The sequence below is a fragment of the Parus major genome, chromosome 10 (genome assembly GCF_001522545.3).
Source record: "Parus major isolate Abel chromosome 10, Parus_major1.1, whole genome shotgun sequence".
NCBI lineage: Eukaryota > Metazoa > Chordata > Aves > Passeriformes > Paridae > Parus > Parus major.
The window spans coordinates 6,131,737-6,147,524 of NC_031779.1; the positions used below are offsets into that span (position 1 = coordinate 6,131,737).

The 15,788-nt window shown below is 38.8% G+C and overlaps 1 protein-coding gene across 5 annotated transcripts in view; it reads left to right on the forward strand.

The window, feature by feature from the left end:
- Positions 1–15,788, forward strand: part of MYO1E (myosin IE) — a 226,095-nt gene that overhangs the window by 195,724 nt on the left and 14,583 nt on the right. For all 5 annotated transcript variants that reach the window (XR_001523440.2, XR_001523441.1, XM_015638490.2 and 2 more), the window contains 9 exons: positions 3,144–3,340; positions 4,235–4,315; positions 4,698–4,784; positions 6,052–6,138; positions 7,007–7,174; positions 7,908–7,993; positions 8,591–8,672; positions 9,461–9,567; positions 13,333–13,431. Coding sequence is in view for 3 of the 5 variants with exons in the window: in XM_015638490.2 (XP_015493976.1) it covers positions 3,144–3,340; positions 4,235–4,315; positions 4,698–4,784; positions 6,052–6,138; positions 7,007–7,174; positions 7,908–7,993; positions 8,591–8,672; positions 9,461–9,567; positions 13,333–13,431 (994 nt within the window). In the remaining 2 variants the exon portion in view is untranslated. The remainder of the gene's footprint in view (positions 1–3,143; positions 3,341–4,234; positions 4,316–4,697; positions 4,785–6,051; positions 6,139–7,006; positions 7,175–7,907; positions 7,994–8,590; positions 8,673–9,460; positions 9,568–13,332; positions 13,432–15,788) is intronic.

Consider the following 15,788-nt stretch of genomic DNA (forward strand, 5'->3'; position numbering starts at 1 on the left):
CCCCTCTTTTGTCTTGTAAAAGGCCACTGACTTAACAGCAGTGTGATTTTGAATTTGAGAAATCCTGTTCCAACCTTTGAGTATGAAATAATAGACACTGTTAAAAGGGCTTGAACTTCACATTCTGCAGTTGTGTTTCCTGTGAGTTCCTTTAGCTACAGCTGCTGGGTGACCATTTGTTTACAGTTCCTGTTCCCACAGTGCCCTGTCCTTGCATCCCTCAGCACTTGCTCTGTTCTGTACAAGTGGGGTCCACAGCAGCAAGGTGCTGAAATGTTAATGGACTCGGAGTTTTAAATGTTTTTGTTGTGATTTATACCTTGTGTCTAATGTGGATTTGTGCTACTTGGATACTTTAAGGACAGAGTGGATAAGCACACCGTAGATATCAGTACCTTACACATACCTGTGTGTTCTCTTAATTCTTGGTTCAGAATGGGTCTTAGGTTTAGGAAAATTGCATTTGTTTAGCTTTAGATACTTGATTCATAACTAATCATTTTTAACCTTCCTAGTCTCTCAAATTAAGAAATTAAGTGAACCCAAAGAAAACCATTTTGTGGCATTGTATTTATATGCCTTTTGATTCCAAATGAGCTACTGTGCTTCAATTTAAATCACAGTGTTAAATCTTTCAACTAAATCAAGGCATTTAAAAGCTGTACAAGTTGGATACAGAGTGTGTTGCATCGAAATAACAAATGGCAGACATGAATTGAAAATAAATCATAGGAAGTGAATGTATTTCTGTGATGAGCCATGTCCACCGTGTTTCTCCTGCTCCCTGGGATACAAATACATAAATTGTGTATGAATAGTACATGGGAAGAAATTACAAAATAGAATGAATATCAAACATACACATAATTATAGTGATTTTAAAGAAGCCAGAGAAGAAATAGCCATGTCTAGCACAGTTTCTGTATTATGAAGATGGAAGCTGTGCTCATTTCTTTTCTCCATGAGTCCTCTCCCCAGTTTACTGTTTATCCTAACCAACTCAATAGCATTTATAAATAAGCATTTATAGCCTGCATAGCCATGAAAGATAAAGCACAAGGAACAGCCACTGGCCAGTCCTGCTTTGTGTAAGCCTGAAATAATCAAAAGTTTAAGAATTTGGTTAATAGTGTTCTTGTTTACAGTGAATTGCAGAAAAATATGCAAGGCCATTCTTTGCATATGCATAAACTCTATTCCCATGCTCCGAGTCAGAATCAAATCTGTACACATCATTCTTGACAGAGCTTTAGACAAATACATCTTTAAAACTGCTTGTGATTGCCCTCTGCTCTAGTTTTTGATTATAATAGTTATATTCATTACTATATTTTATTATAAAAATTAATTAGAAACATAGTTTAATAGAATATATTAAAATATGAAAATATAAAATATTATATAGTAAAATAGTAATATATTTAATTAATTATATTTTAATTATACTTTAAGTAGTTAAAATTATGTTTTTATTATATTAATTATGTTTATATCTAGTATTTGATTACATTAATAGGTTAAAAGTTCTTATTTCCTGGAAATCTTCCATGCTACAAATCATGGCAAATAGTAGTTCTTCTCTCTTGGAAGGAGAAAAGAATTTAAACCCTCCCTCTTTACACTTGTATTGTATTGAAAAGGTTGTTTTTCGCTTCCTGGAAGGCCAGGAAGTGAGCCCAGTCTTTTCAGCTTTCCTTCACAGAGTGTATTTAAAACTCTTCCACTGAATGCTACTGATGACTCTTTGAGGATCATTTTTTCAATTACATGCATATCCTGCTTTATAATAATTTCCAGACTGTAACTTTATGGTCCCTAACTAGGGAAAACAATCAGGCATCTTAAGAATGTGAAGTTGTATCAAGTGCTGGCCAGCTACTCTTTCCTTACAGTAAATCATTAGCCCTGGGAAGGGAGAGTTTCTGAGCTCTGCATGGTGCTCCTTGCCATTACACTGTCTTCATAAATTCTTACCAGCAGTATTGGTTAAGCATTTTTCCTGGCATCTTAACAGTATATGTGAGCATACCTGGTCTGTAATTGCCTACATTCTTTTCCAAGTTAAAGCATATGATGATTGACCTTTTCATGGGCTCTCAACCCGAGTTCTCTGAATTACCAGAGATGTTTCCAGTGACTTGGCTTTGTGTGGTTCCTGATACCCCAGATTAAATTTAATCAGCTTGCTGATGGTAATAAATCATATTTTAGAAAGCTGGTGGTTATTTCAAATTTTAAAAATACTTTTGGAATAATGTACTAGAGGGTTTACTGAAGTCATGCTGTGACATTACAGATGTATAAAGCACAAGTGACTGCTGCCTTAGTAATTATTTTACCTTTTCCTTGCACCAGTAAAATAGATCTGAAACCAATGGAACATGGAGGAAACACTGTTAGAGGATCATGTGGTTTAGTGGAGGTACAATACCAACTCCAGGAGTTTTCCTCAGGAGCTGTTTCTGTTTGCTTTCAAGTCACTTCTGTTTTTCCACTCCCTAAGGTGTGTGTGACACCTGCACTAACATTGGCACCATGTGCTGAGAGTGCAGAGAATCCCAGAGTCTGGGCTGCTTATGGCACAGATGTATTTTTGTGCTTTGCTTTTAAACAAGGGGAAACAGAATTGGCAAAGTACTTACAGAATAAGGGATTAAAAAATAAAAGGCAAGGTAATTGAAAACTTTTTGCAATGTCCTAACTTACAAGAAGAAAGGATATTAGAAAGCAGATGGCCTACTTTTTATTATATTTTAAACATTTCATGTTTTTACAAAAATTTTTCAATGGTGTCAATTTTATTTCATGTGTGAGCTCTACATTTTATTTACATCTCCTCCAAGAGTGATTTGTTTGAACCACACAGTTCAAAACTATGTCCTTACATGTTTGAAGGACTGAAGGTACAGAAATAGCTATTTTACTTCAAGGTGGTTTATCTTAATTGAAATCCATGTAAGTAAAGAGTAGAAAATGTCCTTGAAGAGTATAGGGGAATAGAGGATAGGGAAAAACGCTCCTCATTTCCTTTTTAAGCTGGACGCTCCGTGAGTTTTATTGTTATTTGAGATACAGTTAATTTTTTTCTTTGTTCTGTATTTAGTCTGTAAATCATAATCCAGCAAGCCTGATCTTTCTTGCAGTTTTAGCTTTCCCTGCTTTTCTCCTGGGAATTAACCAGGACCGCCTGAAGGAAAAACTGACCAGCAGACAGATGGACAGCAAGTGGGGAGGCAAATCTGAGTCCATTCATGTCACACTGAATGTGGAACAAGCCTGCTACACCAGGGATGCGCTGGCCAAGGCCCTTCATTCCCGAGTTTTTGATTACTTGGTGGATGTAAGTTGGTTTTGCTTGATTTTACTGAGGTATCAAAACAAGTTCAAGGGCACTGGGAATGTTCCTTGCATGCCTTTTCTTGACTGTCATTGCTTTGCCCAAGCCTGCCCAGGGCAGTGTGGCCATGGATACCAAACGCAGGGCGCTGCCTCTGACATGAGCTGTGCTTGCCAGCTCCTCCTGTAACCCGTGTGGGATCCTGAACTCCCTCCTGTCAGCATCTACACCTCTGAGTCCAGCTTCCTCCTTCATAGCAGAGCAGAATTAATTGTTGGTTGTGCTCCCCTGCTCTCCGATCTCACTTCCCTGCAAAGAGCCCCCTCAGCAGCCAGATTCGGCGATGGAGCCAGGGGCCAAATTCCATTCTCCATGCTAAAATGCTCTCTTGTACAGAGTGAGAGCCTGGGCTGGAGGCTGGGAGCCCTGGATGCTCCTGGTGCAGCAGGGATCTGCTCCGTGGGGACTGCAGGGACCCAGAGCCTCCCTCCTGACAACAGCCCTGTCACCCCACTGTGCTTGTGCCAGCACTGACGCTGCACAGAGCGAGGTGAAGAGATTCAGTGTACCTCAGTAAAATGCATCAAATAGCACACTTAAAGCTGTTCTTTTTCTGTTGGCTCGTTTTATTTAACTGAGCCAATTACAGTGAAAAGGAAAGATTTTTATAGATAGTAGATCCAAAGGCTCATTGACCTGGAAAACAGGATAACATACTGTTCATTTCCTAACTGTTAGTAACACTTTGTTAAAAAGTGAAAGCAAAATGACATATTCTTCATATTTGTATTCAATTAAATGATTTAAAAAGAATTTTAATATAAATGTTTAAGAATATGAATATATTTTAATTGTATAAACTATACTTTGTTTTATGTCTTGTTTCTGTTTTATTAGTCTATTAATAAGGCTATGGAGAAGGACCATGAAGAATATAACATTGGTGTCCTTGATATTTATGGCTTTGAAATATTTCAGGTATGGCAATGGAATACTTGGGGTTTGAGCAGATCTGACCTAGGAGGGTTTTTTTGTAATTTAGAGGGAAGAATTTTAATCCAGAAAAAAAAATCACGGATCCTATGGCCAGAATAAAAGCAAAATAATCCCAACCCATCTTTCTGGATGTGTTATCTCACTGGTAATGTCTCACTTAATAAACATGAGGTATTGAAGAAACTTCAAAGAAATGAAGTCATTGATCTTAAAGGGAAGATCTGAGATTCCACCAAATGTCTATAAAGTCAGCAACTCATTTGTCACTGACAGTATTTCTTTGAAGCTTATTGCCAGCATAAGAACTAAAAATTACTGTGTATAAGGCAGGAGACTAATTTTTACATTGTTTCCTTTTCTACAGAAAAATGGTTTTGAACAGTTCTGCATCAACTTTGTAAATGAAAAACTGCAGCAGATTTTTATTGAACTGACACTGAAGGCAGAACAGGTAACTGGACAATAATTACTTCAGGTTTCACAAATGAGCTATTCCTTTTTCAGCTGGTGGAATAAATGATGTTTCCTTATCTGTAAACAGTAAAAATCTACCTTATTAAACAAGACAAAGGGAGAGAAAAGAACCTTTGTTGTTGGCTGACCCTAAAGCTATAAAGCACATCAGCTGCAGGCATTTGTTCTCTGGTGGAGTGGTGCAGAAGCTGGTCCACCCCACGGTGTGCTGGTGCAGTCATATGACCGTGCCCAGGCGTGCTGCAGTCTGACTCATGGGCAGGGATGGAAAGCTGCAGCCTGGCTCCATCCCTGGGCTTCCCTTCAGCATGACACACATTTCTTTGGGGATACTTCCCTTCATTTCCTCCACACCTTTTTTGTTTTTTACATATATATATTTATGTATGTGTGTATATGTAAGGATGAAATAGATCAGAGAAATACAAAAATAATTGTGAAAGTATTTGCAGTTCTCTGCTCACAGTCTTACTGCCAAATCTGACTTATTTTGTTTCGGCATGGGAGGGCAGACAGGATGCAGCTGAGACAGGAGCCCTGTGTGCAACATGAGCTCAGGGCTGGCACCAGCTTTGGGACAGTTTTCAGGAATGCCCAGACACAATTGCTTTTGTGGGAGAGTAAGGGGTCATGGTGGCACTGGGTGCACAAGTGACCTGCAGACTGTCTACTGAGCCCTTCTAAGGGCAACAGACTGGTGCAATGTAACCGAATTTTAATAGGGATTTTTCCCCAGTCTTTCTTTGGGTGTCTTTATGGTTACAGTAATTGCATACAGAAATAAAAAGCTGCGTCTTCATTTCATGTACATTTCTAAATGTGTTGTCTGGGGGATGTGATCCTCAGTGTGCCTGTCACAATCTTAGTTTCTAAAATAGATCAGGATGTGGATACTTAGGTGCACTGTCAAGATACTGTAAAAGTCATTTTGTTACTATTTGCAAAGTGCTTTGACAATAAAGCAGTTGAAATCTTCCTGCTGTTGTCAGTAACCAAGGAAGGGCTGTGAATGACAAAGGAATGTGTGGGGAGAACAGAGTAGGATTCCGATTCATCTTTTAGGCAGCAGAGAGCTGGATTTAACTATCAATAGGGTCATTTCTCCCACCTCCACCCAGTCATACATTTGGCAAGTCTTCTGAACGTGAGTAGTGCAGAGTTTGTGTCTGTGGAGTGAGTTGTAAATCTAGTGCTACATCTACAGTGCAAAGGAATGTTTGCATCTGTTTCTTTTTACTTAACAGGAAGAATATGTGCAGGAAGGAATTAGATGGACACCAATAGAATACTTTAACAACAAAATAGTGTGTGACCTTATAGAGAACAAAGTGGTAAGTATTTAGAACAAACAGGTAGAGAAAACAACATGTTTTTTTCTGTAAAGGTTCATAGGAAAATGCAAATACTGTTGTTCAGTTACTGAGTCATACCAAGTCTATATATAAATCTTACATAAGATGTCTTATAGGAGTCCTGAGATATGTCATGTAAGATACCATCCAAAAAGAGAACTATACCATGGCTTGATTGACACGTGGCTAAAAAAATGTATCCACTGAAATTTATCATGACCTTACTGACATACTGTACATCAGATAATGCTCTTTGTGTCCCTGAGAGTTCAGTATGGGGAAGCTACAGCACCACCTTTCCTTCAAGGTGCTGTTGCAAATCAAGCAGAAGCAAGTGAAGAGTCAGTATTGTAGATAAAAAAAATTTTGTGGTTTTGCTCCACAGACTGTTCTGTTGTCTCAAGTATTTATGTCCTGTTTTGGGCTGACAACAAACTTTGAGTTGTCCTTTAGGTCAGAAGTAGGGTGTTTTTCAGATAGTTCTTTATCCTCATGTAGGCGAAAACAGTTGCTGAAAGACTGGAGTGACTTGTGCTGCTTTTTGGAGTGAGGAAAGAAACTTTAAGTAAATGTTGAATGTTTTGATGTTTTTGTTAATGTGGGTTTTTTCAACAGTAATCACTGTTTCCTCCATTACTTCCCACTGTCAGTGTCATCCCATGAAGTGTCATCTCTCCTTAAACTATTTGCATATTGCTGTAAAAGTTAGGTGATTGGAGGGAAATCCTTCCTGACTAGGCTCTAGTGTTCTTGTAGCAAAGACAATTTTCTGTCTGGGGGAAACAGCTGGCATCATAATTTTTCTCCCCTTGACTTGAGCTGCTGTTCTTGTTCCCCAACACTTTAGAATCCCCCAGGGATTATGAGCATTTTGGATGACGTGTGTGCCACAATGCACGCGGTGGGAGAAGGGGCTGACCAGACACTGCTCCAGAAACTCCAGATGCAGATTGGGACTCATGAACACTTCAACAGCTGGAACCAGGGCTTTATCATCCATCATTATGCTGGAAAGGTAACGTGGAAGTAACCCCTGAATTCTCTGTAATGTATTTCTGAGGAAAGAAGAGAGTCCTGAGAGGAAGGGGGAAGCCCTGCAGAGGGCTGGCTTGGTTTTCCACAGCCAGATTCTCTCAGGAGAGTGGCCCTACACAGTGCAGGGAGCTTAGGACAGAAATGCCTTCACAAATGGCCCTTGTTGGAGAGAGGAGTCTGGGCCTTGCTGCTCTCAGAACCAGAACTTAAATGTAATAAATGAGTGCCCCATGACTTTTATTAATTGTAATCTCATTTGTTTAATACAGTAGCAGTAAATTTAAAGAATCCAGATATAAAAATGATGTTTAAGTGATGATACACCAGTAAAACTGGGAATATAACGTGCAGTTCTATCTTGTTTGGTTTTATTCCTCAGTATTCATTGCTTTCTGCAGTTAATAACAGTAAATCCTTTTTTCTTAGTAAAATTCGGTATTAAATGCACTTGTTCACTAGTCATGTTCCATTCACTAGTTCCATACATTTTTTAAAATTTGATTTCAAACTGAATTTATATTTAAGAATGAAACTCCTTAGTTGTGAAAAAGTTTAATAATACATGCCAGGATTTAGTGCTCATTGTAGTATCTTAAGTTTTACCAGACTAACCAAAAAGTACAGAATAGCAACTGATGACGATGAAATTTAAATTTTCTTTAATTATTGGGTTCTCAACTTACCACAAACAATCAATTTCCACCTTGGCCCAGGTATCTTATGATATGGATGGATTCTGCGAGAGAAATCGGGATGTTCTTTTCATGGACTTGATTGAACTCATGCAGAGCAGTGATTTGTACGTAAGCAAAACTTGCTTCAAGCTGGGAATGCCGTGGTGGTTCTGAGGGGCACAGAGGGCCTGGCTTCTCTGCTTTGCACCTGCTGACCTCCTCTGGGTAATACAGCAAGTAACCCAGGGCTGCACTAGAGCAGCATCACTTCTTTACCCTGACCTTCATTTCTACCGACTGGACCAAGGGAGGCACTGCAGTGTCAGAATCAAATGCTGTAATGCAGCCTTTGTTTTGGCCTCAAGCAAGGCCACCAGTGCTCTGGAGTCCTCTCAGAACAGGCACTGTTTTGACAAAGTAACATTTCTTTGTGATGTATTTTAATTAATTGATGCTTATTTTGTAAGATGTGCATTTCTTCAAGTCTTCTGGCTGTCTGGTGTCATGGCTTTCAGTGCTCACTAAAATAGCAAGGGGTCTTTGTGAGGAATGAGGCTCATGGAAAGTACTAACTAATCTTAAAATAGATTTGATATAACTCAAGATTAATAGAAATAGCTATTTATATTCTGTTCAACTATCAACTTTTACAGCATATTCTTTGACATGCCTGCATTGAATCGTCTTTCTATGCCAACCCTATTTTATAAATTCTCTCCTAGGCCTTTTATAAAGGCTCTATTTCCTGAAAATCTTCAAGTGGACAAGAAGGGCCGTCCTACCACTGCAGGCAGCAAAATCAAAGTATGTCCCCTTTTGCTGTGTGTGTGTATATGGTTGTGTGTTTGTGTATGAACAGCTAAATAAATTCAAAAAAGTATTTTTTCTTTTTTCCTGTGCAGATATTTTTAAAGATAGGTATTAGGGGTATCTTGATGCCGAAGTGATGTGTTGTTTCAGTATTGTTAGAATTGCCCAGCACCGGTGTTGATGTTCATGAAATGTTGTATTCAGCTGCATCCTACAGCTGTGAATTTTCAAAACGAGCAGTTGATGGTGCTTGCATCTGCATAATGAATGAGCCACCTCACTCAGCCTCTCAAGTCCTACAGTTAACTGCAGATAATTGCTCTCTTTACAGTGCAGAAATCCTGACCCAACACCCACCCAGTCAACAGCAGAATAATGACCACAGAGTGCCTTGCCTAAGGCAACAAGTGCTACAAGGCCAGGGTCTGTTTGGAGACTGATTGTAGAATACACATAGATTACACATGATTTTGCAAATCAATATTTTACCAATCTCTTTTCTAAAATTTCACCCTGACAGGTTAATTTTATTTTTATATTTAATTTATTATTTTTATATAGAAGTTTAAATGTATTACATAGCTGGAGATAATGGTGCCTTCTATTTACTGACAAGTTTATTTTGAGGGGCATATTATCCCAAAACACTTTGGTTGTTGAAGAAATACCAAAGGCAACTGTATCTAGCCAATGGAATCATCAGCAAATGGTTGATAATTGTAGAATTCCCTCAGGATTTACCCTGTTCAGCTCAGATCCTGTTGTTTCCCTTTGTTTTACAGAAACAAGCCAATGACCTTGTTGGCACCCTGATGAAGTGTACACCCCACTACATCCGCTGCATCAAACCCAATGAAACAAAGAAGTCTCGAGACTGGGAGGAGAGCAGGTATGGATAAAGCAGAGTGTGTGAGGACAAGCAGTGCTAATGGTCAAAAGAAGCCACCAAAATTCATAATTTGTAATTGTACAACCTACAAACAGAACGACATTCTCTAAGCCAACAGAAATGAAATCTGGCATGACCTCTCCTAAACTTTGAAGATAAGTGGTGATAACTTAGTCTAAATCAGCACTTAGCATATGCAGCTCTTGGTTTTTCTCCTGCCAGTTATGAATAACCAACATTTGCATGAGTAACACAACCAGTATATTAAAGACTCAAGAACGTGCACACCAAGTGTATTATTGTCACTTCTAAGTTAGGCTTTATGCTTTGAAAACAGCTTCTGTTAAGAAGCTTAAAAGCCAATAGGATATCTGTACCTGTTTTTATGTATCAAACCTGCCAAAAAGTGTCTGTAACCAACAATGGAGAAGGTTCCTCTTTTACTTCTTGCATTTAATTTAATTAGACAACTCTTTTAAAATAATTGATTGGAATGTTGTATCAGGTGATTATGTAGACATTAAATAGATGTCTAAATGATCCATTTGCTTTACCAAACCTCTTTTAAGGCATCTTTAACTTCATGGTGCTTATAGCATCTTCCTCTTCTATGGAAAAGGTGCTGCTCTTTTTGCACTGGGGTGGGTGCTCAGGAGCCTAATGTAGGTAGCATTAATTACTATATACCAAGTACTTCTGAGAGTGGTAAAATTGCTAATAAAGCAAATTGGTTATTTTTATCATGGTGAAACAGCTTGCAAAGTCTGATAAAAAGCATTCTTGGACAACCCCAGCAGAATTCCCTTCCTGCCTTTTCAGCAGACCAGCACAGTCACATGCAGATAGAGAGTGCTTACAGAAGCTATTGGGACTGCACTTCAGTCTCAGTGAGGGCTTGGCAGTAAATGTAGACCCTCTGGAGCTTTTCTACCCTGAAAATCCTACTGTGCAGCACTTAATTTTCTAGTGACACTGGGGTCCAAAGGAGTAAACTAAGTGATCCTGGGAAAAGTATTTACAAAACCTATAGCTAAAAATTGAGAGGCTTTTAAAATCAATCATTTGCATATTGAGAAACAGGCCTGTTATTGTGGAAGGTGTTGCTAGGAAACCAGTGAAACAAATACAGTCCTAGTCAAGAGAAAAGGAAAGCTTTCAGGAAACCCCTTTAGGAGCAAAAATGGGCAAGATTTCTTGTTTTCCTATAATGAGGATGGTGTGTTATCAGTAGCTGCTGTATTTGCCAAGTGAAATACAAAGGATTGTATACTATCAAGGTCAGACAGAAATGGGAGTGCTGCTTACAATGGTAATCCTTCATCCCTGGTAAAAGATCCAAACGTTCTCCCATTTCAATCTGTGCTTGCCCATTTACTGTACAAGGACTTCACTGGGGCACTTAGTGACAGGTCTGGGGAAAAAAGTTTATGTGCATGTGACAATTCAAAGTTCAGCTTAATATTGTTGCTTCTCAGTTTTACTTTGAAAAAGATTTGAGGGAAATTAAAAACATAATTGAGTTTATGTGATACTTTGCTGATAGGTTGATTTTTAAATTTTTTTTGTTTGATTTTTCTTGTGTGGTCACATAATGCTGCATCATAACACAGGCTGCCTTAGCCAGTGTAATGGGAGTAGCAGTTTGCTTATTAGTAGCAGGTTACTAGACCATGAAAAATGTAACTGAAAAAGGAAACAAACCCTTTCACAAAGTTGGTTTTACTTCATGCTCACAGAAGCCATGGAACTCCACCTTTGTGCTGCCATTGAGTAACTCCAGAATATTTAGCACTGAAGCATAGGCCTTGTGTAATATCTAAACCTTGTATAATACCTTACTTAGTCCAGAAATTGGGGTGTTCTTGAAATGTGTTTTTGTTCAGGTCCTGGCACAGCCACTTGGACTTGTATTCAAAACTGCTGCATTAGCTGAATTCCCAGACCCTGACCTGCTTGAGGTTGCTGCCTGGAGGGAGATTTTCAGTGTGTCTTTTCTCAGAAAGGAAAGGAAAAAAACAGAAAAATGTCTCAAATTCTCTGGTGCTGGACACTGATACTGGCAGGACAGTAAGAAAATGGGAGTAGTACTGTTGCTCCAGTGCATTATTCCAGATGTGAACAGGAGGGAAAGCTATAAACAGGAAAATGTATTTTTGTCCACCAACTTTGTACTGTACCAGAATTCTTGGAGTGGGTACAAAATATACTTTATTCCTTGAACACAGCAAGATTAAAATGTGTAGTAGTCTTTATTTTAAGCTCTATGAGCAATATCACTCATTATTTAGTGATATATCTCTCAAAAGTGGTCTTCAAAAAGAAGGAATAACTGAAGTGATTTTGTCATTTGTAGAAAGGAATCTCAAAAGATTTTTTCCCTTCATACTATGAGTCATTTGAAAAAAATGTCACAACAAAAAAACCCCAATGGGCTCTACATTTTATATTCAAATTTAACTTCTCAAAATAGCTAGAGAAATAACACTGAATTAACTGAGTCTTTCAGGATTTGAAAAATATTTTAAATCAGAGAAAGTAGTAAGCAAAACAAAATTAAATGGCTTCTTACAGGCTCACTTTTTAAAAGTTATATGTAAACAGATGCTCTTTTATATACTGTTTGTTAAACTTGCAGGATTGAAATCTCAACGACTGCTATAGTTCAGACTGAAAGCTGAAGCTTTTATACTTTGCCCTGTAGAAGAATAGCACCAGAATGAAAAACTGACATTCCTTCTTTCAGCACAGGACTTAGATGAGAAAATTTAGGAAATGCAAAGGAAATCAGCAACTGACATTCTTCAAATGAAGTCATCAAACATTGAGTAGTAGACCAGCAGGATATGTAAGAAGAAATATAAAAGCATAAATGTACCACGGGTCTAGAAGGAGGAAAAAGTGCAAAAGCTTTCTTGTTTTGCTGTTTTTCTGCTTTGCATTTCATGGGCACATACTTGTTCCCTGGTTAGAGCCTAATTGGAAGTGCTTGGTGGGGCAGCTCTGATGGTGTTGAGATAATGATGACAGTTCCCATGTGCCACTGAGTTCCTCTACAGCCATTAACACTTTCTGTGGGACTGGTACCACCTCAGCTTTTGTTTGTCATTTAAAATATGCCATGGATGAGTCATCCTTTACTGGCTTCAGCCAGTCTTGTGCCCATCCTCCAATCCTTCCCTTGCAGCATGATAAAATTAGGAGGAATTCTAGTTTTTCATCAGTATGCTGACGTGGCTTTCTTCTTTGTGATTCTTTGTGTAGTGAAGGTTTGGCATCAGGGGCTTTTTCCAGCCATCAAATTTGGTCTTTTCTCCATAACAACGAGGAAAAAAAAATGTTGCTGTGTTGCTGTTTGAGCTATGTAAAGCGTAGGAAAAACCTTCAGTAAGAGAACACAAAGCAATTTCCCAATTCCTTGGATACCAGCCGTGTAATTGTATAGGTAGTAGTTACTTGGCCTTTTATGGATTTTATTATTACCTAAGAAATTTATACACAAATTACTTTGGAGATGGGAAGTTAAACTAGGAAAAATTGCTAAGGTTAAAGTGCTACATATTACAGTGCTGTGGTCAACCTGCCTGGAATATCTTTCCTACCAGGCAGTATGCAGGGAAGGTAATGTGCAAAAATAGATTCATTTACCTGTGCATGAATTTTAGCAATCAAAACAGTTAAACATGACTCAGATATTTAAGAATGCCTCAATCCACAAGTATGCTGAAATTTAATGGATTTTAAGCCTTGCATTGTTTTTGTCCCCAGGGTAAAACATCAAGTAGAATACTTGGGTCTGAAAGAAAATATTCGAGTCAGAAGAGCTGGCTACGCCTACAGACGGGTTTTCAAGAAGTTTCTGCAGAGGTAGGTAACACTCATTTAGAAGAATTGCTATAAACAACAGCAGGGTTGTTTACATGATGAGAAGAGAACCAAGAGGTTGCCAGTTTTGAAACCTTCTCATTTCTCTCTTAGCCATTTCTCCACATGTGCCATGCTCAGTGATCTCGATTACACAGAGATTTCAAAGTGCTTTAAAGCCTGGCTTTGTGTTATTGAAAGTACTTCATCTTTTCTGTAAACTTGCCCGAGGCCTCAGTATTTGTAGTGCTATGAGAAAGTTCCTCAAAATTATAAAGAGTTCAAGGAGCTGCTGCAGTGCCTGAAATCTGAGTGTCCAGCTGCAAGTCCTTGTCTAAAATGTTACTGCTCCAGCTCTCCCCGGCAGACAGAGGGAAGGTAAAGAAATCCATGCCTGCCATTCAGCCATTGCAGTGTAAAGAGTAACCTCAGCTTACAGGGCTCATTATTCTTCCACTGCTGTTTCAACAGCTGGGAATGGGTACAGCTCAAACCTCTGCAGCTGCTCACTGAATGAATGAGAGCAAGTCAGAGCTCTGGAAGATCAATCCTGTTCTCCGTGTCTTAGAACCAGCTGTTAACGTGATTAACTACCTCCACTAGCTAATGAAATCCTCTTAAATAAGAGCAGTTGCAAGATTTATGCAACATTCAGCTTCTGGTTCTCAGAAACTGGAGACATACAGCTAAGAAGTGCCCAAACAGGCTTTATGTGATAAATCAGCTTTTGTTGGAAGTCTTTGCACTGAATTTGAGAGTATCAAACAAAAACCCAATCAGTTTTTGCAAGGAGTGGAGTATAGTTAATCAGACAGCACAGAACAAAGCCATTAGTAATACTTCGTAATACCAAGAATATTCAAATAATGTGGTAACAGTCAGACCTAAAATATCTGAAAGTATGGACTTAATTTTCATTATGGAACAATTTTAAATTTGTTTTTCTTCATGAAATTCAAGCCCAGACATATAAATATGAATATGCTATAGGCTGTGTTACTTAACACAGACTTCAACACAGACTGTTCCTGAGACAAATAGGAGATTTATACTGTGAGTTAAATCTAGCCTGAACACAGATTGTGAGGGCCAGGAAAGCCCTGAGAGCGCTGCACAAAGGAAAGCTACGTGGTACTTCTGAATCCACAGGCAACTGAAACTCCTCTTGTGGAATTCATCCTTTTGTTTCAGATTAATCAGCTTTGTTAAATTTAACATTTTGTTATGAGTAAAACTCTTCCTGCACCCTTTCCATTTACAGTTCCTAGCATCCAGAACAAGCTCTGTTCTGACCCCCTGAGTCAGTGTGAGTAAAAGGGGGCTGAGGCATGGGATGGACAGGAAATGCACGCATGCACACTTGTTTTCATCCTTGGCAGCCCCATGCAAGTGGAGATTGCTGAGCTGAATAAACTTTTATGTACAAAATTTACATTTGCATGCAAAAAGCCACAGTCACTGAAAAGGCCTGTGTGTTCCCAAGCATAACCAATCTGAAAGCTGAGCTCCCACTCCCTGTTCAGCTGGCAGACCTAACTGCTTACTGGGAGTTTACCTATCTGGGGGGCAGTCATGATTTGAATTTCTTTCAGAAGCATGTTAAGGTCACATTTAGTGCTTATACTGAAATCATCTGCAAGATCAATTTAGACAAGCTTAACAAACCTGGATTCATGGATAGTGACATGACTGGTTTCATGGGAAGCATGCACAAGGACACCGAAGTGCCGTTGCTGAACAGCAGTGAACATTGAGAGTTGTCACATTATCAAACTGTGACATGCTTAAATAGTGCATGTTATTGAATGATCTGTTTGTTCTGCCCTGTGGACCACCAGTAAAATGTATGAAATTATTTGATGAAAAAGGAGAGTTTCAAATCTATTCTTACTTTGTACCCAAGAGCTCTATGTATATTAAAATGTGTATTAAAAGGTCTTGAATCACAGTCTAGGGAATTACAACAAACTGATCCATATTTGATCACTTTTTTCATGTGTTGAATAGTTTTACTAATAAGCATGATTTAGTTTACTAAACTAAACTTAAGCATGCCTAAGACATAAAAAGGAAATTGTCAAAAGTAAAGAATACAAGATTTTGGGGAGAAATTAGTCTCAACATATTTAGCTGTTCTCCAGTCTTGTTGTCAAAGGAGCCTAAACAGCTGTTGCCAGAGAAGTTACTTACACACAGATATGCTGGGGCAGCTAGAGCCCAGCAGTGCTCCTTCAGTGGGCAGTGGAACGAGGCAGCTTTGTAACTCCAGCCTGGCAGTTTCAAAAGCCCAAGTGAAGCCTGGAAAAGTGGGCAGTTCAAAAGGGGCTGCAACCTGCATCTACTTCATTCTCAGGGGTTTA